General features: G+C 40.0%; 1 protein-coding gene across 1 annotated transcript; it reads left to right on the top strand.

The window, feature by feature from the left end:
- The first annotated feature begins 357 nt into the window (after nucleotides 1–357).
- On the top strand, nucleotides 358–13,353 carry arcn1b (archain 1b). Its single transcript, XM_017433845.3, has 10 exons — nucleotides 358–540; nucleotides 4,052–4,315; nucleotides 5,014–5,193; nucleotides 5,433–5,638; nucleotides 5,755–5,916; nucleotides 7,218–7,383; nucleotides 8,481–8,628; nucleotides 9,124–9,232; nucleotides 10,788–10,992; nucleotides 11,850–13,353. Exons 1-10 carry the CDS (start codon nucleotides 538–540, stop codon nucleotides 11,937–11,939), a joined length of 1,533 nt encoding a protein of 510 aa, XP_017289334.1. The 5' UTR covers nucleotides 358–537; the 3' UTR covers nucleotides 11,940–13,353.
- Nucleotides 13,354–23,334: the final 9,981 nt, after the last annotated feature.

Here is a 23,334-nt window from a genome sequence, read left to right as displayed (position 1 = left end):
CTAAAACATCGTCCCTGCCTTTCAGCCCTGGGTGATGGTGAGACTTTTACACAGTACTATAGATTTAAAGATAAAATTTTAGTTTAATGTAGCTTTATACAAAGAAGATTAAGATAGTGTGCCAAAGAACAGCTTTTATCATAATAATAATGACTTTTAACATTTTGGAATTTTAGTAATAATTATTTCTACCATTTGCTTTCTAATACTGATTATAAGTTGACTACAAAAGGTTAGACATGAGAAAAACGCCAAGCCAACAAGGACAGCAGAGCAGTTTTTCTCCTGGTGAGTTTGTTTTTTTTAAAGAGGCCAACATGTTGGAGCCCACGTCACTGGTTTCCACAGTGGGCTGATCCAGCGCGGCTCTTCCGGTGGAGACGTGGCTCTGCTGCTGACATATTGACGCTAGCTAACTAACAGTCACTTAACTAGAAGTCAGCCGTATCGCTTCTTACCATTCCAGAGTGACAAAACACTCCCAGAACAGGAAGCACAAGACACTGAAGGCCGTCGAACCGTACAAAGAGACCGAATATGGTGAGTAAAAGCCGAAAACCTTCAGAAACTGTCTCGGCTTTTATCGGGCCTGGTCATTTTGACTACACTGGCTAACCTTGCTAACAGCTAAAGCTAGCACTAGCTAGCTTCTGTTCTCCCAGGTGAAAAACCCCCAGAAACCCGAGGCTGATTGTACTTTAAAGTAAAGGCTAATGTTAATTTAAACAGCGCACACCGATGTAATGAGCCGTTGTTTTTGTACAGAGTATATATTTTCATGAATTAGCGACATGGAGTATGCAGACACTGCTGACGTTACCTACTCGCTCCACAGCGTATCTTTAACCAGTATCCGGATTCGAGTTATCCTGGTCTGCTGTCAGACTGCCCTCATTCAGGCAACGCATCGTTTTCAGATAACATGTAAATATATATATTTCGAGCTTTTCTCTCTGCGGCCAGTCTCACTGATCCCAGTTGCTTTAAGTACCGTGAATGCGCCTCAGTGTTAACCTGTACGTGAATGCAGCTCCTTTGTTCTTTTAACAATCTAAAATAAAGAGCCCATTCCTGCTCGAAGCGCACATATGAAGCTAAACTTTCAAAAGCAAGGTGACTTTAATTTGTCCATCTTGCTCGAACCAATCCAAATATTGGTAATTCAGAATATGCACACACCAAATCACGCGTCTCACACCTTCCTTTGTCAGGTTAATACATATTGTCTCAGCTGCTAAAATACTTCAAAACGTGGTTCCTAAACCTTTTTAAGCTTTTGACCCACAAAATTAGAGAGAGATTTGTGATCCCGACTGTTGCTGGTTAAAGTGTACAGTGTTACATAAGAGCTTTGGTCAAGTATTTCAAACATTTGTAGCCATTCATGACTACTGTTTTTAATCTCTATAACTATTAAGGCTAAATACACTGTTGGCAATCATTTAAAAATATTTTTTAAAGTTAATTTTTGTTGATTTCTTTAAGACCCTCAAATTGGTGTTTATTGACCCAACCCTAACTTTGGGAACCACATCTTCAGATGACAGCCCAGTTTATACAGTATATGTTTACCTGATGGCAAACAATAGTATTTAATAAAGGTTTACCTTCGAGTTTTTCTATGACATATGCCAATCTTCAGAAATTATCCATCCATCTTCTACCACTTATCCACAGTTGGGTCTCGGGGAGCAACAGATCCAGGATGAAACCCAGACATCCCTTTCCCCAGCGACACTACCCAGCTTCTCCTGGTGAATCCCAAATTGTTCCCAGACCAGAGAGGATACATAATCACTATGAGTTTTGGGTTTGGGGTCTGCACAGTGGTCTCCTCCCAGTGGAAAGTGCCTGGAAAACCTCCCTAAGGAGGTGTTCAGAAGGCATCCTAATCAGATGCCTCCTAATCATCCTAATCAGATGCCTTCTGATAATAAGTGACCCCAGCACCCCCCAATGAGAGCCTCAGGGAACACAGTCATAAGCCTTCTCCAGTTCCACAAAACACACAGGATCTCCTTAGTAACCCCATGAGGGTAAAGATCTAGTCCCCTGTTCCACGATCTAGGCACACTTCTCCTCCTAGATCTGAGGTTTGACTATCAGTTGGAGCCTCCCTTCCAACACCCTGGAGTAAACGTTCCTACAGAGCCTGAGAAGTATGAACCCGTAATAATTGAAATACAATCTGTGGGTGTTGTCCCAGTCCTCCATTCAACATTGAAGAGACGTGTCAACCATAGTAGCTCCGCAACATCCAGAGACTTCAGCAAATAAGGGCGAATCTCATCCACCCCTGGTGCCCTGTCACCAGGGAGCCCTTTAACTACCTCAGTGATCTCTACCATAGTAATAGACTCATCTTTCTCATAGTCTGCCTCCTTAAAGGTGGGCATGTGGTCCTGATTAAGGAGTGCTCCGTCCACCGTCTGCCACTATACCCAGTCTGGGTCAGCAGTTCTGTACGCAGATCAAACATGGCCTGAGACAAGGCCTGCTTTCCCTTTTTATGAGTTGCCGATCGGTTAGTCAGAACCTTCTTAAGCCTAACTAAAAGTCCATCTCCACGGCCTCTCCAAATTTTCCCGTGCCAGAGGTTTTGTGTCTGCAACCACATAAGCTTTAGTCTTTTCTGTCCACACTGCACCTGTCAGCTGTTTCGGTAGTCCTCCGGGACAGCCAAGCCCTAAAGGCCTCCTCCAACAGCTTGACAGCCTCCATCACCATTGGTGTTCACCAGCGGGTCCTTTGGTTGACACCGCGACAGGCACCAATGACCTTCAGGCCACAGCTCCGGCATCTGCAATAGAAGCCTTGAATTCAATTCAATTCAAAAATACTTTATTAATCCCAAAGGGAAATTAAATGTTGACGTAGCTCATTTAAATCAGGGAGTTATTATAGATGCTGATGGCTGTGGGCAGGAAAGATCTCCTGTAGCGGTCTGTTTTACAGCTAATCTGAAGAAGCCTTTGACTAAAGAGACTCTGTTTTCCGATGACGGTCTCATGGAGAGGATGGTCAGGGTTGTCCATGATTTCCTTGATTTTATGCAAAATCCTTCTTTGCATCATCATCTCCAGAGGTTCCACAGTCATCCCCAGAACAGAACCAGCTTTCTTTATCAGGTCATTGAGCCTTTTTAGGTCCCTGGCTCTGATGCTGCTGCCCCAACAGAAGATGGCAGAGGAGATGACACTCTCAACAACAGACTTATAGAAGATCTGCAATATCTTGCTGGAAACCTTGAAGGATCTAAACTTCCTCAAGAAGTACAGTCTGCTCTGTCCCTTCTTGTAGATGGCTACACTGTTGAGTCTCCAGTCCAGTCTGTTGTCTAGATGAACACTGTCTGAGCTTCAGTCCCATTTGACGGTCTGTGCTTGAGTTTAAGACCCGCGTTTTGCCTCTTCGTTTGTTTTGTTTGAATCATTGTAGTTTGTTTTTGACTTTATGCCTGGTTCTGTTCCTGGGTTTTTAAATGTTTGTATTTTTTATTATTTTATTTCATATCCTGCAACATCATTAGTCCTATTCCAGTTTTTCTGATCTGCTTTGGCTTTGCCACTCTGCATTTTTTGGGGTCTATATCACTCCACATGTTTTGTAAGTTAGCACAGACATTATCATTTGCCAATTTTCTTAAAAGTGTCAAATGTTGGCCAATTAAACAGTCTACCTCTAACGTCCATACTAAAGACATGTTGGCATGTGACAGCATTTTACAGTAGCTGTCGTACTGTGCGGCTGATTATAAACTGATAAAACCTGAGCCAGAAGCCCAACAACAGGGATCAGGATCTGAGTGTGGTCAACTACTCTTATACCAATCAATGAAAACTGCCTTCATTGGGACTTTAAGTCAATACTTGAGATTGGTTCGGGACATCCATAATGAAAATTTTTGCTTGTTAAAGTGAAAGTGGCAACTGTTCACTTTTGGTCTCCTTCCTTGTATTGAAACAGTAAAGCAGTCTTTGAATGTGTCGTCTGCTCCCATATTAAAGGTGTGCAGGCTTTTCCTCACATATGTTTTGGCCTCTCCCTGCAGGTGCTGTTGGCAGCGGCGGTGTGCACGAAGGCCGGTAAGGCCATTGTGTCGCGGCAGTTTGTTGAAATGACCCGGACACGGATTGAGGGTCTTCTGGCTGCATTCCCTAAGCTGATGAATACTGGCAAGCAGCACACCTTTGTGGAAACGGACAGTGTTCGTTACGTGTACCAGCCGCTGGAGAAACTCTACATGGTCCTCATCACCACCAAGAACAGCAACATTCTGGAGGACCTCGAGACACTCAGACTTTTCTCCCGTGTGGTAAGAAGACATGGAACGTGCTTTAAACTGATCTATGATAACATAGCCTCATAAAATCTGTTTTTTTGTTTTTTGTATTTTTCTGAACTCCATGTTTTATGATGTAACCAAATGGTGGATTAATACAGTTCTAACAATGGTAAAATAGCCACAATTTCATTACTAACAAGTTTTATGAAAAAATACAGTATAAACTCTTAGTTTAAAAGAACAGAGGGTTATTAAGGCACTTAAAAATCTGCCTGCACGTCTTTTGTATAGAAAACCTAATCACACTATATTTCATAGTTGGGAAATAAAATATAGAGATAAATTATTGTATTATAATTCACCATAATTCATTATGTCACCAATAGTTTAGTTGGACACCTTTTATTTTGACAGACTTAAATGTTTTGTGGCAAAGCTTCACCCAAAACGGGTGTAGTTTTTTTATAGAATAAAATATCTCATTCCCCATATACAGTTTCAAAGTCATTAATCAATGTCATTAAAGACTTGAAAGTTATAGTTCCTTGAACCATAGGTTTTCAGTATTTATTTATTTACATTTTTGTTGTCACACGTATATGGCCTTTAATAGGCTCTTTTATTATGTTAAAATATGTTCCTCGTTTTTATTTATAAATGTAAATGAAACCATGAAAAAGGCAGATGGTTTAAAGTATTATAAAGGCATCTTCATCTTTTTGTTCCAGATTCCAGAATACTGTCGAGTTCTGGAGGAGAGTGAAATTTCAGAGCACTGTTTCGACCTCATCTTCGCCTTCGATGAGATCGTGGCACTTGGCTACAGGGAGAACGTCAACCTGGCTCAGATTCGCACCTTCACAGAGATGGATTCGCACGAGGAGAAGGTTTTCCGTGCTGTTAGGGAGGTGAGATCGCACGCTTACACGGGTCTGCTTCTTGGATTGGAACTGTTGGGAAATTGAGTTTAAGTAATATCCTTAAGAATGAAGTGAAATAAAACCCAAGTAGAAAAATGTGTTCACTACATATTTCTATTATTTAAATCATTAATATACATATTTAGACATTGTAGTTTACGTGGTATATAAAAAGTATTTATCATTGTTGATAATGTTGTAAAACAACTGTGTTTGGACACCCTTAGACCCAGGAACGTGAGGCCAAGGCTGAGATGAGAAGGAAGGCCAAGGAGCTGCAACAGGCCAGAAGAGACGCTGAGCGCTCTGGAAAGAAGGTGCCAGCTTTTGGTGGTTTCGGCAGTGCAGGAATGAGCAGCGTGTCCTCGGGCTCCGTCATCACAGACACCATCGTGGAACCAGAGAAACCCAAGATGACACCGACTCCAGTCAGGTACAGCTACTAAAATGTCCACTAGTTGCTCCTGTTGTGTGAAATTTTACATGATCATTGTAGTTCTTAATAAACTGATGAAGCACTGAGTGTTTTCTTCCCTTCCTCTCATTTAGGTCAAGTGGACCAAGCAGGGCTCTGAAACTGGGTGCTAAAGGCAAAGAAGTGGACAACTTTGTTGACCAACTCAAGTCTGAGGGTGAAACAATCATTCCAACTACAGGAAAGAGAGGCTCAGATGTGTCTAAAGTTCTGCCACCACCAGTCAACGTGGAGAGGTACACATTTTTATTATTATTGTCTATAATTTCATTACATGTTTTATTTAAAACATCCATCTTTATACTGGTGGGAGTAATTTTGCTTGAAATGCCTGAAATTCTAACAGATGATCTAAAATACAAACAAGGTGCACGCCAACAATTTAAATCCATCAAACATAATGCAGCTGCAGCTAAATTAAAAAATGGTTTGTACTTCCTTTGTAACAATTATTCAGATTAGGTATAAGGTATTAAAAACATCATATACAAGATACAGATCTAATCTCAAACATTTTCATAGTTTGTGTGAGAACTTATTATTCAGATTGCATGAAAAATAGGACCAAAATAAAATTTGCATCACCCAAAGGATTATATGAAATATATTAATTTAAAGAATAAAAAACATTCAGAAGAAATTTATCATTAATTTCTGTTGGAGCTGCGGTTTGAATGTGCAGAGTAATTTTTATTTTTTTTTTTTGAGACACAAGATTTTATTTATTTATACTTAAAATGACTGTCACTAAGTAAAGCTTAATTTAAAAATGCAAGTAAACATCAGCCGAGCACAGGTTTGTTTATTAAAATATGACAAACTCATGAAATAATGTCAAGAGTAAGTATTCATTTGTATTCTTTACTTTAGACTAAATCAGTTCCTCATCAATTCAGTGTCCAATAGGTCTTTGTGGGCCAGGACTTTTATAATTAAAGTTATGGTAATGCCACAGTTTTAATATCTTGTATTTAGGTTGCAAGAAAAATTTGTAAATCATAGGAAACGGAAGATTTGTTCTGATTTCTTAAAGTTTTGTCTGATCTTTATTGAAGTCTTGGTTGTAGATGAGCACAATCTGAGCAACCTAATGACACACAAGCAGGAACATTTTGTTTTTAAATATTATTTCTCACATCCAGACTGATGGATGCATCTAAACCTTCCTAAAGCTTAGAGTAACATACTGAAATTCTGGTTACTGACAAATGTTCTTCAATAAATGATTATCTCTTTAATTCATTCATGCATTACAACAATTAGCCCCGTCTGTCAGAGGAAACTTTGAAGTAAGATTTAAATAATTGGAAACATTTAATGTACAGAAGCTCAAAACTGGTTGTGTGGCGTAAAAAGAAATGTTGATTTTTGCACAGTACACCAAAAATGATGCTACAAGGTTCAGTTTTTTTCCCCTTCAAATCCAGTGTTGTGTTTATTATTGTTATTCAGATTGATTTATTAGTTTGTCCAATTTTGTACTCCCAATCTTCTCTTGGTTGATCTTTCTGTGTCTGGGCGCACGTTTCGTCTTCAGCGTACATCTCCGTGTGGAGGAGAAGATCTCGTTGACCTGCGGCCGCGATGGCGGCTTACAGAACATGGAAGTTCTCGGCATGGTGACGCTCCGAGTTACTGATGAGAAAAACGGCCGCATCCGCCTCATCATCAACAATAATGACAACAAAGGACTACAGCTGCAGGTGAGAATACAACGCAGCGTTAACAAAATGGAGCATAATTTTGCTTCATGTTTTCAGTTCCCTGGGCTCATCTCTGAAGCCTCTTAGTTTGAGATTTGTTAGGATGTAACAGCCTGTTGGCAAGTTTGGAGGGTGTGTAGCCGAGACCTTTGACCTTTTGTATTGATGGTACAGCCCCACGACCCTGCTGAGCAGACGCTCGCTTCAAAAATACAACATGGCAGCTCTCCAAGAAAGAAACATTTTGGCTTTAATTCTGAACAGGAGGAGGCAGCAACACTTTGTCTACCTTTTTATTAATGTTGATGGTAAAAACACCATAGAAGAAGCATATAATTCAGGTTAGATTCAGACTGGTTAGCCTTCTTGATCTATTGTTTGCAAACTCAGTAAAAATGTTTGGTCCAACTATAAAGAAGATGCTGTCGATGTTGGCCTTCAAGTCTGAGAGGAGCAGATTCAGCTGAACATTGTGGCACTTTTCTGATCCTAGTTGGCAGTATACTCTGCTCACCCAGAATTAATTATTCAATAAAAAACAAAGGATATGAAATGTTTGTTCTATAAGAAACAATATAGGTGTCCCTGAAAACCCAGAAATAGCCTTATCTTGGTGAAAACCAGGCTTCTTCCAGGAGTTTCATCGCCTGGACCCCCACCAGGGTCATGGCCCTCGCACTCTTTGGGGACCTCGGGCAGCCCCCACACCCTTGCCCTTTTTTCTTCTCCCTTTCTGTTTCTATAAAAAGCATTATCTCACTGTATAATATAAATTCTCTAGGCTCAGCACTATCCAACTCTCCACTGAGAAAATGAAACACTAAAAACGTGGAGCAACATCAAAAGTGCCATGTACACATACCCCCTACTTTTACCTCACTGGACTGTCTCAAGATAGTTCAAGACCCATCCAGTGATGTACATTAACCTTAGCTGAGAAACGGGACATAAACTTAGTGGAAAAGATACCCAGGAATGAAGTTTCTGTATCAATATTTGTATATTCAGATAAAATTTTCAATGTACTTTTTTTTTTTTTTTTTTGAATGCTACCTGATAAATTAATAGCAGTTTATTGATTATGTCTTTGTTGACAGACACATCCCAACGTGGACAAGAAGTTTTTCACAGCTGAGTCAGTGATTGGCCTGAAGAACCCAGAGAAGTCCTTTCCTCTCAATAATGATGTTGGTGTGCTCAAGTGGAGGCTGCAGACCACAGACGAGTCCCTCATACCTCTAACTAGTGCGTTCAAATATGGAACACGCCTGTTTACTTCAGCAGTGTGACTTTGTTGTGATGCTGCTTGTGTTTGTTGGCGCTGAGCTTTAAGTATGTGATTATCTAGATTAGTTCTTTGTTCCAGTAGTTAAAAGTAGTAATCTTCACAGCAAGGGACAATGACTTCAGATGTCATGTTCAGTCCAAATAATGCTCCAAAAGAGATCTGTTTGCTATCATTTACAAGAACTGCATTGAATCTACTAATCAAAGGAGCACACACCATCGTTTTTATTCTTTTTTAATATATGACTATTCAATTCTCAGAAATTAAGTTCTTAAAAATCAGCTGAATTAGTTGACATCTTTCTAATATCGTTGGATATAGAAAGTAGAACTTTAGATTGTACAGAGCCAGCAGCATCTTCTCTCATCATTGGCCCAGATTATGTAGTAGTAAACAGTAGCACAGAACAGGGTATAGCTGCACTCTCACCTGGATTATCCTGTGTGTCTCAGTAAACTGCTGGCCTTCAGAGAGCGCCACTGGATGTGACGTCAACATAGAGTACGAGCTGCAGAAGGACAGCCTTGAACTGAACGACGTTGTCATCAGCATCCCTATACCGTAAGTACATGTGTTAGCAAATGTGTCCGCTCCAGGTGAGACTTCCTGCACTGTCAGGAAATCAGCAGTGACATGGGTTGTTCTGAATCCTGCTTTTTACGCAAGTTCTGGGTGTTACTAGGATGTTCATTCACAAGTACGCCAAACCAACGTAATGTCTTTTAAAAAGCCACGCCAAACAACCTGGAATCACTTTTTATTAAAGTCTAAAGCAAACAAACTAATTTACATGAAGTCACCAGAAGGTGGTGCTGTATCTTAGGTTGCTTGTGAATGGGAGTAACATCAGCCCACTGTTTGTATCCTCATCTCTGTCAAACTCATTGTAGTTGTGCAGTGAAAGTCTATCTACTGACTATACTTACTGATCACTGCAGCTCAATGTGTAGAGCGCAGAACAAACATCTGGATGCTCTAATGATGCAGAATATCAGAAGGACATTATCTGCATGTTGAAACAAGGAGCTGGCTAACTGCAGCGCACAGTCTGACTGATTTCAACAGTTTATTTTTCACATCCAGTTCTGTCAGAACGTGCTGCTCAATAAAGCTGCATGTAGTGCTGGGCGATATGGAAAAAATCCTATATCACGATAATGATTTATATCACGATATACCCCAATTACGTACGTTGTCAGTTATTCTCTGAAAAATATGAAAAAAAAAAATCTAATTTCTTACCCTTTTCAAGCTTTATTTCGAAGTGGCATTTAACTAAACTTTCACAAATGAGATCCGCTGCATTTTAGTGCAGCAATATGTATCAAATGACAACAGACTCCATTATCTTCGGCCAGCTATAGTTTTCCTTTTCGCAACTTTCCCCGGCTCTTTTACAACTTGTTTACCTTGCACTTTTTGGATTGTTAAATATTCTTTTTCGTGGTTCTTCTTTAAGTGATAGAAGAGGTTTGTTGTGTTGGTGTCAGATGAGAAAACAGTCTAATAGCAGAGTTAGCATTAGCATTAGCAGAGTTAGCATATTACCTTTTTCTGCTCCGTGTCGGACTTCTTGAACCAAATCACAGACGTCCCCCTCGTTTTGGTAAAAGTCTTTCTTCTTGGGCTGCCTGCTAGCTGTCGCTACTTGTTGTGATGCTTAATGCATCTCCATCTTTCAGCACTCATGGTAAAAACACTGCGCCGCACAGAAAGCTGCTGCCGTAAAGCATGTCGCAAACCCACACGTAAAGCAGCGTCATGTCACAAAACGGAGGTTCTTCGCAAAATAGTTATTTTTTCTTCTTATTTATCACTTATATAAACTGAATGTATGCAAAGTGACAACACTAATACATTCGTCGTAGCCTACGTTATGAAATATTTACATGAATCATTGATACAATTATGATAGAAACGATAGAGACGATAGAAGAAAATATATCACGATAGACACTTTTCTATCGTCCCCACGATATGTATCGTTATATCGCCCAGCACTAGCTGCACGAATGACTTGGTCTCCACTGTCCTTTTACAGATGTCTGGATCTGTTACTACTTGGCTGTTGTGAAGCCTCTGTATATTGTCTGTATTGACCCTTCCTCTTCTTCAGATCGGGTGTGGGAGCGCCTGTGATTGGTGATCTGGATGGAGAGTACAAACACGACAGCCGGCGGAACGTCCTGGAGTGGTGCCTACCTGTCATTGACGCCAACAACAAAACGGGCAGCCTGGAGTTTAGCATCGCCGGGCAGCCGAACGACTTCTTCCCCATCAGTGTGTCCTTTGTGTCCAAACGCAACTACTGTGACATTCAGGTGGGTTACCGATGGACGCTCAGTTAGAGAGATGCACTGTGGAGATCACACACTGTGGCCACCTAGGATTGGGTCAAATTAGGAGTTTCAAACTTCTAGATAAAATGCTGTTTACTGTTAATATTTATTCCTTTTCCCAGCAATATTTAAAATTGATCAATTAATAAAATGTATCGTAGATGGACTGTTCATTTACTCGGCTCCCAAAGGACTGATGCATTCAGCACCATCAGTGTATAACAATTTAAGCTCAGCATACATGAAGCACTTTCACAAGACAGTTCTGCAAAATGGCTGCAAAAACCAGTCCATCTTTAAACTCGTTTATAAATCACTAATGAAGCCGTCCACGTCACACATACATAAAGGCCTGGAAATGAGAGGCCCCTGAGCACCGTAGTATGTGCTTTCTTTGCTGCTGGGAGGTAAAACATTTGCTACCTACCGCCTGGCATGCACCAAACGTTCTACGTTCATTTTATATTCTGCTGCGGCGTTCAACAAAACGTTACCGATTCAGTTGTCAGGCAGAAAGTTTCCCCGTCTGAATCAGTTCAGGTAAACTGAAGTGATTTGTGATGAATAATCAGACTTTTCTACAGCACGTTTCTAAACAACACAACACACGATTCTCTAAAAGTAGGAATAATAAAAAATGATAAATATATAATCATCATTCTCTGACACTGTAACGTACATTTTTTTTCTTGTTAAAGTCTCACATGCAACTGTTTACAACAACAATATGAATGATAAAGGAATATAAATATTTGTTTTTAGGTAATAAGATTGTGACTTATTAAGGGAGTGTTTAAGTCTAAACAAGTGAAGGTAACGCACTTCTTTTTGTTTTCCAGGTTACCAAAGTGACTCATGTAGACGGTGACAGCCCTGTTAAATTCTCTACAGAAACCTCCTTTGTTGTTGACAAATATGTAATTGAGTAGATATTGGATGAAATTGACAAAATAAAAATCACCACAAAATGTCCAAATCTATGCTACGAAGAGGATTGAAGATTTCTGCCTGCCGCCCCTGTATACTATTTTAGACTGTACATCGTCAGGACTGTCTGCCTTCTGGCAAAGCCTCCTCCCACGGTGGAGAAGAGCAGCGGTGGTGTATTTATGTTTGTACGAGAGGATCACACATATATATAGAGAGAGAGTGAGTGTGTAATTTGAACATGAATAAAACAAATCTACAGAAATGAGAGCTTCACTGATGCTGTTGTGCAGAACTGTAAAGAGGACTCGGGACTAAGTAGAGGATGACTGTGGGGGTGAAAAGGGGGCCAGCAGCCCTCTTCATAAATCAGTAAATCCCTGCCAGGAGGTAGAGAGGAACAGCAGGACCTGAGGCCTGGGTCTCCACCAGAGACAGTGCAGGTAGTTTAGCTGAGATTGAGATGATGCATCCTCTGCAGCCGGCTGTTTCAGTCACATTACATTTGTTCACAGATTGTTTCATGGGTCCTGGTTTCCTTTTCCTTTTTTTTTTTTTTTTTAAATTAAATCTCTAACTGTAAAGCTGTAGCCATCTCACTCATCTATGCCTGTCATTCTACAATTGTTAAAAATCTTGAGTTGTGTTTTTAAAACTTACCTTTTTTTTTCTTCTAAGAATAGTTTGATTTCCAGTTTTTGTAGAATTCAGTTCTTTGAAAACAAAACACGGCTCTTTTTGGTCTCTGCAAATTTGTTTTCAACTGATATTCTTTGTTGTTCTTTGCATTTTAATGAATCATTGTTAATTATTAATCCTCTGCATGTTGGAATTTAATGGTGAAGTGCAGGATTTGTAAGGGATTCTCAGTTGCAGGACAAACTTATCTACCAGTAAAATCATTTGACTTATTGTATCTGTTGAAGTGTCTCATGGGTTTGTTTTTTTCTTTTTTTCCTTTCTTTTTGGAGAACACCATTAAAACCACTCCTCTCCCTAACTTTGATCCATTTCAGTCCCAAGATACATTTTGAAATGGCAGAAATAATAATAATAGTTAAAAAAAAACGCTGTTGAAGGAGGCCCCAAAACAACCAAGCTGTCAGCTGAGTCCCAAACCCTGGATCTGGGAGCGAACGTGTTTGCCATCAGCCTCATCCACCCAGTCATCCTTTACTTACAGTGTCAGAGTGCGTCAGCATTGTTCAAGAAGTAACATTTGTTATCCTTATTTACCCTTATTTTGCTTTCCCCAAATTTCAGTCTAAGTTTGGATGTGGGGGTCAGAAATGACTAAAATTCTTTTTTTCTTTTTCTTTTTTTTTTTAAACAAAATTATTGAAGGGGAATCTTAACATTCCACTGTACAACTTGGAAAAAATGAAACTTTAATGGAATAAATTGCATTATTTGAAATGTAAAATTGTATTGACTTTTGTCTTCAAAGTAGCAGTAATGGTTTGATGGAAAGTATGGAAACATCCATACAGAGCATAGTCAGCAGAACATGAGCCAGGAGGAATAAAGCCATGTTATTTTGTCATAAAGGGAGAATTTTATGGTCTATAGTGTTGTGATAATTATCTAGTCCCCCTATAGCCCTGGGTGACCTCACAGCATCACCTGTATACCAGACCAAACATGGTTTTAATGTCTAATTGTTTGTTCCTGACTTCACTGACAGTTTCCACCTCCTTTCAGTTTTCTTGTATTTAAAGGGAAACTTCTCCCTGCAAACCTGTCTTCATCCCTTCAGGATTTTAATGAACTCAAAGCAGTTTTACAAGAACCTTTTTTTTTCTTTTTCTACATTCTTTGATGCCAGGGAGGAAGAGGTGTTTCAGCTTGTGAACAGATAGTTTTTAAAAGAAGGGATGAGGAAAATTAATCATAACAAAACAGTGATCAAAACAGTTTCCCAGCAGGTGAAATATTTGATGCTTACTGTGACTGATTCTGTGATCAATAAGCATGCAAACTCTGGATTCAGGTTTACAGTGAGGATTGGAAGTTTGAACATTAACTCTTCCAGCTGCAGTCAGAAATCTTTGAGGAAATTTTGATCTGTAGCTAAAAGGCCAAAGCACAGTTAAATGTTCACCTGTAACAAATGTAGGAGGTTAAATACAAGTAATATTGGTAAATGGATTGTACTTATATAGGACCTTTCTAGCCAACCAGGCCACTCAAAGTGCTTTACTACACAGTCTGCCCTCATTTACCCATCCACACACATTCATACAGCACTCTACTACATCTCTACAAAGCTAATCTGAATAAATAATTCTATAGAGTCTAATCAGTGCTTTAGATGACATTCATACACTGATGGGGCACAGGAAGCAGAGGACTTCAGTGTCCTGCCCATGTGACTGCTGTCAGGAATCAAACCTCCAACTCTCACTACAGGACAGCTGCTCTAACCACTGACCCACAGCTGCCTCATACTAATATTCATACTAATATTCAAATATTCATATCAAATGTTAATAGTTTTTGGTGTTCATCTTTTTAAAAGCCAGAGTTTAGATTTTTACTTTTTTAATGAAAAAAATAACAAATTCTGAAAATGCATTTCAAGGAGTATTTTATTATTATTATTATTATTATTATTATTATTATTATTATTATTATCACCTGAGACGAGTCAACGTCAGATTTAACTCAAAAGGTCACACTTGAGGTCCCTCAGACAAAAATGCCATCTTCCCAACAGCTCTTGTAAAAATAATAAGTGTTAATTTTTTTGGTTGGTCTAAAAAACTACTTTATCTTATAATATTCATATCAAATATTGATTATATATTTTTGGATTTTAACCCTTTAAATGCCATATGTTTATATGGCTTTACTGTTTAGTTTTTTTGTTGTTTTAATCCGGATCAGCCCTCTGGCTGCTGGGGTGCAGCAGAGTGATACAGTGTTTGTAGGAGACCAAACTACTTTTTTTTCCATTTCTCAACGTCCTTCATCTGTCTCCCCTCTGCTCTTATTTTCAGAGGAGTCAGAGTTGATTTGTTTCTACCTCTGAGGCCTCCTCCATGCCAGCTTCAGAGACCTCCGAGGAGGAGGAGGAGGATTTATCCTCACACTCAGAGTCCATGATCCATGTCCATGCTGGGACAATTCCCAGCATCACAGACTTGCCATGTCCAAAATAATGACGTCTTTGTCTTTCAGCTGCTCCCTTCAGGGATTGCCACAGCAGAATGTCTGCCTCCATCTCACTTATCTCCTCCTTCCACTACTGTTGCACCAGCCATCTTCATCTTCTTCTTCACTACATTCACTAATCTTCGCTGTGGTCTTCCTCTTCTCCTCCTGCCTGGCAGCTCCATCTTCAACATCCTTTGTCTAACATAGCTATCTGTCCTCAGCATATGTCCAAACTATCTTAACCAGGCCTCTCTACACTGCTCAACCTCATCTGTCCCTCTGATCCTCTTCAGTTCCAATGGAAAATCTCAGCATCTTCATCTCTGCCACCTCCAGCTGAGATGAAGATGCTGAGATTTTAGGAGCACTGCTGCATCCTAGTTCAGACCCACAGTTAAAAACTTGGGGGTGACTTTTGACAAGGATTTGAAGTTTGATAAACATGTACCTTCTGTTGTCAAGGTCAGCTTTTATCAGTTACATCTTTTAACCAAGGTTAAGCCTTTTTTAAATTGTCCTGACCTGGAAAAGGCCTTGCATGCTTTTATCAGCTCAAGGCTTGACTACTGCAGTGCTTTGTACTTTAGTGTTTTCATGCTGTAAAGCACTTTGAACTGCCTTGTTACTGAAAAGTGCTAGATAAATAAATTTGACTTGACTTGACTTTGTATGTTGGAATCTCTCAGTCCTCTATCAGATCAGATGCCTTCAGCTTGTACAAAAGACAGCGACCCAACTCTTAACCAACACTCCCATTTTATTTTCTCTCCACTGGCTTCCAATTCATTGTACAATTGATTTTAAACTTTTATTGTTCACTTTTAAAGTTCTTAACAGTCTTGCTCCACCTTATTTAGCTGATCTAGTAGCTTTCTGTGGGTATGAGAGGACTTTAAGATCAACTAATACATCTTTATTGTTTGTCTGAATACAGATGTTGGGGTGACCGGGCCTTTTGGGTTGCTGCACCCAGACTGTGGAACCAACTACCTCAAGGCCTGTGCTCTATCACTGGTCTGGCCCTTTTTAAATCTAATCTTAAAACCTTTTTATTCAAGCAGCCTTTTAATAACTAGTGGCACTCCGGCATTTTTGTATTGTTTTATTGATTGCTTTTAACTTTTGCACTTTGTGCACCATTTGGCTGTTGTAAAGAGCCGTGTAAATAAATGTTGCTTGATTGATTGAATTATGGCTGTAATGGACCTGCATAAACAACCTGAGCAGCTTTCCATTTATCCATCATCAGCGGTGACATGCTTATCGTTTCAGTAGCAGAGCATCAGTGCAGAAAACGGTAAAAAGTGTGAGTTTTTGCTTCATGCTTTGAATGGAGAAAAAGCAGCACCATCTGGGTGACGAATATAAAAATAAAAAATTGATAGCTAGTAGTCCAAACTAAAATTTTAACATAAAGGAAAACATGTTTATGTTAAGATAAATGTAAGATCAAAAATAGGATTTTCAGAAAAAAACATGACATGTTTTTAATTAGCTTTTTCATTTTCAGCTAATACTAATTCTAAATTAATTTTTAAATAAATATCCTCTGGCAAATTTGATCTATATTCATTCAAGAAAGCCAAACTGGCATGGAAAGCAAAACAAACAAACAGCACACAACGTCCCTTGGATTCCTGAATCTTAAGTCTGTAGTCCTGGGTCCTAGAGAGCACTGCAGATGGTCCTTACAGTCCCGGGTGGAACTCCCATAGGGTGCAGAACCTCAGAACACAGGCCCATGTGGACCTCCAGGGAATCCCAGTGTCAGTCAGCCTTCAGTCCAGTGGTCGACCTGTTTCCAACACACTAAGATAGGAGAGAACAAGTCCTACGTCCTCAGTAGCTCAATTTAAACATGACTATTTGCTGGTTCACAGTAGATCAAACTTGTAAAACAAAGTTACTGAAAGTAAACGTTCGTTATAGTTACAACATCACAAAGGATAAGCAAAACAGTAACTGTTATGTAGCAGCCAAGGTGAACCAGTGAAACCACAGCCGGCTGTCAGGCTGTAGAAGTGTTCCCTCCTCCAGGAAGCTCATAACGATGTGTTTGTTGTTGGCCCGGGGAGGAAAAACATACAAATCATGTGCAACACATGGTAGACTAGTTCAACCTTACAGGGCTGACTCTCGTTCAAACAGATAACAGGAGGTCGACACATTTTATACACATCCTGTCTGAGGTTAGATTACATGAACCTTGTGAAAATTAAAACTTACAGGTTAGTTTTAGTGTGAAACAACCTATTTCCTCGTCCTGTAATAATATCAATGAAATCCCAAAACATCACAAGTGGTGATCACTTCTGAAAGGCTAGTGAAGTTATTATGAAAGAAAGATCACCTGAGAGCATGTAAGCACAAGGGAAATTACAAGTTACACATTGAACATTTAGTCTTATTTTGAAGTCATTTATAGAGACGTTTAAAGTTTTATTCCCCCTCTTTCTGCCTCCATGAGTGACTGTTTGTTATAAGAAGCAGAGAAATAATTGTCTTAATGTCTTACACTTTCTTGGTCAACTTTGCTCAAAGTTTTGCTCAGGACAGAGAGGCTCATGGTTACAGGTGAGACAAATGTTTTGATGAAGCAAAGACAATATCAATCCCAGATATGATTGTTGCGTCCTGCTACACACCCCTGGCTAAAGGTTTTGAGAATGACTCAAAGATTGATGATGATTTTTATTATGGCAATTTGCATGTTGTGAAGAGTGATCAGATGAACTGCAATTATTGCAAAGTCTCTCTTTACCCTGGAAATGAACTTAACCCCTGTACTGTTAGAATTTACTATAGAGTAACACCTGTTGTTTATAAGTCCTGATTATGTTATGACTTCTATTCCAAATGCCATGGGTTCTCACAGAATTAACTTGTTTATAGGAGCGATGTTGAATTTTCTCCTCATGGGAACCAGACTGCCTTGCTTTTCCCTAACTCCTCCTTCTGGTCCAGTATTTCAATATCTTTAATAAAAGCTCCTGTGTTGACTTGGGGGGCCAGAGCTTTGATTCTGAGCTTTCCCATTCGGACCTGAGACTCTGATGTTAATTCTTAATTGTCTTTAATGCTTTCTATATTTTGTGCACAACATAAAAATAAAACTGTTTGAGTGATTTCATCTAACAGTGCCTGGAAATTGATTTATTGCTGCCACAACACCCCCCAAACCCATTTCCACTTCTATCAGCCAGAAAAGCAGCGGCTGACATTTCAGTGATTGTCTTGTTAACACAGGTGAGAGTGTTGATGAGGACGAGGCTGTTCTGCCCACTGAGTTAGAATATTAGACGGGATGCTTTAAAAGGAGGGTGGTGCTTGAAATAATTGTTTTTCCTGGTTACCTGTAAGGAAACCTGTGTAGTCATCATTGTTTTGCACAAAAATGGCTTCACAGGCTGCAGGGTTCTGCTGCTATTAAGACTGGATCTAAAGCAACAATTTATCAGACATCACAAACTTCAGGAAGAGGTTCAGCTGTGGGAAAGAAGGCTTCACAGCACCCAGGAAAGTCCAGCAAGCACCCAGAACATCTCCTAAAGTTGATTCAATTCAGATCCAGATTCAAATCCAATCACATTCAACTCAATTCTTATTAAACTACAATACAATCACAATCAGTTCATTACAAAATGTCAGTTATTTATCTAAAGTAGCCAACAGATGGCACTGAATCTTCACTTCGTCACAGTCCCCCATCCTGAGCTGCATAGAGGTGACATTGGAAAGCAATGATTCCTTTTTCACAGGCAGAAACCTCCAGCAGAACCAGAACCAGGCTCATCTGCCTCAGCCAGCTGGGGTTTAAGAGGACAAGAAAGAAACACAGACAAACACAAGAAGATTGGTGCAGGTATAGTTTCCATGGGAAGAAACAGAAAGAAAAAGATATATGCATGTACAAACATGGAGAGCAGAGAGTGAGGAAACATGGTCAGTTTGTCCTCCAGAAAAACGGGCACAGGGTGTAGTAAAGGTGATTAGGTAAATATGCGGAAAAGTTGCAAGGATTGGTCAAAATTACAAGTCTGAACAAAAATTACACAGAATGCTTAAATTTGTATTAATAGTTGCAATCGCAACATCACAACTTCCCGGAGGGATTAAATTACATATCAAACAAAATAGTTGCACACTGGTGTTAGTCCTTTGATCAGAAATTCCTCTGCTGTATTTATGTAGTTTCAGTGCTTTATACTCTCCCACAAAAGGAAAATGAAACTTGTAGGGATTAGTTTTTTGAAGGCTCAGTTATCTGATTATATTAGTGTTATAAACCCGATCAGATTTCTGCAGCTGCCAGTATCAAAATCTGCTGTGAGCTTTGTAGCAGAGACCCTGTGAAGCTGTGAGGGTCAGGCTCATTTACAAGTTTATAAAAAGTGGCATTTTAAACAGATTTCACTCTGGTCCTTGTAAACTCTGCTAACTTCTTACTGGACACCAATAAATCCCAGGAAGGAGCTGTGAAGCTGCAGGCCAACAGATGGCTTAATTGAGGAAGATGAAGGGGGTGACAGGATGGGGGTGGGGTTAGGGGCCACCCTAGGGTCAGAGAGGGGGAGTTGGAGACAGTAGCGGCTATATTTGGACTGGCGGGTGTTGTTGGAGGATGGGAGTGGTAATAGCAGCCCTTCGGTCATAAAAAGAGGGTGTGTCTCTTTACGAATGAATGAACTGGCTGATAAGCTCAGCAAAAAGAGCCTCAGAGGGCTGGGGGTCTGCGGGGGGGGGGTTAGACACTGTTGTCTCTGGCATGTTCAAACACAGAGTCAGCAGGCAGACTCACACTGCAGGGCAGCCTGTGACTCTGCTGGATGGCTGGCAGGATCTGAAGTGAAGTGAACTTTAAATGAAGCTGTTTCTCAGATTTGTTAGCAGCTGCTTCTCTGTCGACAATGATGCTCAAGAAAGTGCGATTCAAGGTAGGAGAACTCTTGCAAAGTCACCACTGCATTGCTATCGCCCACTTCCGAAAGGCGAAGGTGGGAGATGATGATTTTGCCAGTGTCTGTGTGTGTTCATCTGTCTGTCTGTTAGCAAACTAATTCATAAACCACTGGATGCATTTTAATGACACTTACCGAAAGTAATCACTGAATGTACATCTACATCTGATTAACTTTAGGAGTCAACCCAAGTCAAGATGGCTGCCACAGCCAACTGACCTTAGAAAACACAAAATTCCTATAATTCAGTCAGTTGTACAGATATTGTGCTAAAATTTGATGTGGTTGTAGTTGAAAGTCATTCACAACACACACTCCAAGTGCTACTTATTGTGTGAGATCTTTGCCTAAAACTTTAGCACTAAATGTTGGAGTCAACCCTGTTTGTCCGTTAGCAAACTATTTCATTAACCACTGGACAGATTTTATTGAAACTTTCAGAAAGTAATCATTGGAGGTACATCTACAGTTGCTTTACTTTTGGAGTCAACTCAATTCAAGATGGCCAGCACTGTTAACTGATATGAGCCAACAATAAATGGCCCTAACCCAATCCATTTTACAGATACTGAGCAATCATACTGAGTATCACAAGATGTCATGCTCAGTGTATGTGTTGTGGATGACTCTCTGTGGCGATCACATCAAAAATTAGCTCAATGTCTGTAAAACTGACTGCGTTACAGCCCCCTTGTGTTGGCTAATGTCTATTAGCTGTGGCTGCCATCTTGAGTTAGACTGATTCATTGACTTATTCAGTTGTAGATGTACATCCACTGATTATTTTCTGAAGGTTTTACTAAAATCTGTCCATTGGTGAGATACAAACTGCACATCTTGTGCAGTCAGAAGCACTTGGACTATGTGCTATGGATGGCTCTGAACTACAACCACACAAAATTTTAGCTCAATATCTGTTAAATTGACCAAATTTTTATTTTTACTGTGGCAGCCATCTTGAATTGAATTGACTCGAAAGTTAATCAGTTATACTGTAGATGTATGTCCGTTGACTACTTTCTGAGTCTCATTAAAGTTTACCCTGTGTTTTATAAGTTACTTTGTTTACACACAGACACACACACACACAAATAGAGGCATGTAAAAAAAACAAAACATTATCCTCTTTTTGTCTTTTGGCAGCAGGCAATAAAGTGGTCATGGACCTGACTGATGAACAGATGGATGAATGAAAGGATGAATAGACATATGTTGAATGGATGGATGGATGGATGGATGGATGGATGGATGGATGGATGGATGGATGGATGGATGGATGGATGGATGGATGGATGGATGGATGTTGGATGGTTTCAGGTTAAGGCTACATTAATCACTTCTCTGTTGCAGTGAAAGCTGGAGCAGTACCTTTGACAGACAGTAGATGGCAGTGTTGCTCTGCTCTCCACCTCAGACAGCGTCACGAATGACGCTAAACTCTCAGTCATCCTTCAGAGCAGAAGCTCTCCCGACTTTCATTTCAACTGAACGTCTGCTGTTCGTTGTCAAACACAGGAACAACCTTACATGAGGCCTGACATGGTAGTTATTGTCAACAGACCCGTCACTCAGCAATGTTTAGTGAAATCTGTATAGTGGAGGCTCAGATGTGAAAGGCCCACAACACAACTGCAGCTCGATGGCTTCAGGGGCAACACGTGGGTGTCTGATCCACCGCTCATCAAAAGCAAGAACATCCTGACTAAAAATGATGACCCATTTCCTTTACATCTTGAAATTCCTCCCCCTCTGCCAACTCTGAATTGCCTGGTGATTTAATTTCCTTTGCAGTAGACGGTATCTGAGGTGTACAGGGACATCCACCAAGTGAGCAAAGTCCAATCATCTCAGAGGATCAAGTCAGCTCCTGCTGAGGCCTTTGATGTTCATAATGAGAGCCTCCCTGTGCTCAGCCCTGCAGCACTCTGCTGTGTGTTTTTATAAAGGCGTTAAGAGCTGAATGGGAGTGTGGGTGCTGCCGAACAAAGGGCCACAGCCAAATATGCTTTTCATTAAACATGAAAAGAGAGAGCTTTTACTGTCTCAGACGTCTGTGTGTGCAGAGTGTGAGTGAGTGAGTGTGTGTGTGTTTACATAAAGAGGAAATTTACCTTTGACCCCTGGTAATTTGTGAGTACCTGAAGGCTCATTCACTCTAACTGCGCTGCACGTGTGCTACCTTCATACTGCTGCAACAACAACAATATAAAGGTCTAGCATGCCGTGAAGGAATGCATGTCGCCCACCACCTTGCACAGAATTTTACACTAAGATCATTTTATGTTGTGATTTAGTCAAAGCTTGAAAATAATGTAATGTGTGATCTCATGTGATATTGCACAATGTCATACTGTTGGAGAACAGTCTCAGCTACTACCACAACATATTTTAGCTCAATATCTGTATAACTGGCAGAGTTATAGACATTTTTGTGTTTTCTAAGGTCAGTAGTTTGTGGCAGCCATCTTGCACTAGGTTGATTCCAAAAGTTAGTCAATTGTAGATGTACATCTAACTACTGATTTTTGAAAATGTCATTAATTTTTGACCAGTGGTTCATGAGATATTTTGCTAACAGACAGACACAAGCACACTCACACACACAGACAGGGCAAAATGTATGTCTTTTTGGCAGCAGACAATAATAAAACCCTGACTACTACATATTAACTGTTGTGTCCTGACAAGAAAACTTGGAAAGACTATTTCAAGCTGTCCCTGCTTTGTTAGAATGTAGCGGAGAACATTTATTCAAGTTTTTAGCATCTAAACCAGAAAAGACAGAAGGAAAGGAGCAAAAGTGAAGCAGAGTTTGTGGAGCCAATATGTTACAGAGAATCTGTGATGTGACTGGATCAGCTGGCCTTTCTGGTGCTCAGTGTCTGCCTGTATGTTGGAATGTTCCACTTACTTTGACCTGTTCAATCCAGGACTGAACTGAAGATGAGAGAAGTACTCTTTTTTTTTTACTTTGTATTTTAGCTTTTTTTCTGAATGCTCGCCTGAACTTAGGCCCTTTGTGTTGCGTGTGGTGTTGTTAACTGCTAGGCTAAATGTTGACATTCTCCCTCATGGTTAGATTGTCTAATTTATGTCAAGCAGCCATCTTAAAAGACACACAACTTGCAGTAAGTCAAGTTTTAATCTCTAAATCAGCAGAAGAAAACTCAACTTCAGAGTCTGTAAGAGTGATCTGGTTCTTTAATCCTGTTGTACCTAAATGAGGCTTGTTACAGGGCCAACATGCCCTAATTTGTTTTCCCTGATAATATATTTGTGTACC

The sequence above is a fragment of the Kryptolebias marmoratus genome, linkage group LG2, assembly GCF_001649575.2.
Source record: "Kryptolebias marmoratus isolate JLee-2015 linkage group LG2, ASM164957v2, whole genome shotgun sequence".
Classification (NCBI taxonomy): Eukaryota; Metazoa; Chordata; class Actinopteri; order Cyprinodontiformes; family Rivulidae; genus Kryptolebias; species Kryptolebias marmoratus.
This window is presented reverse-complemented; position numbering and strand designations above follow the sequence as displayed.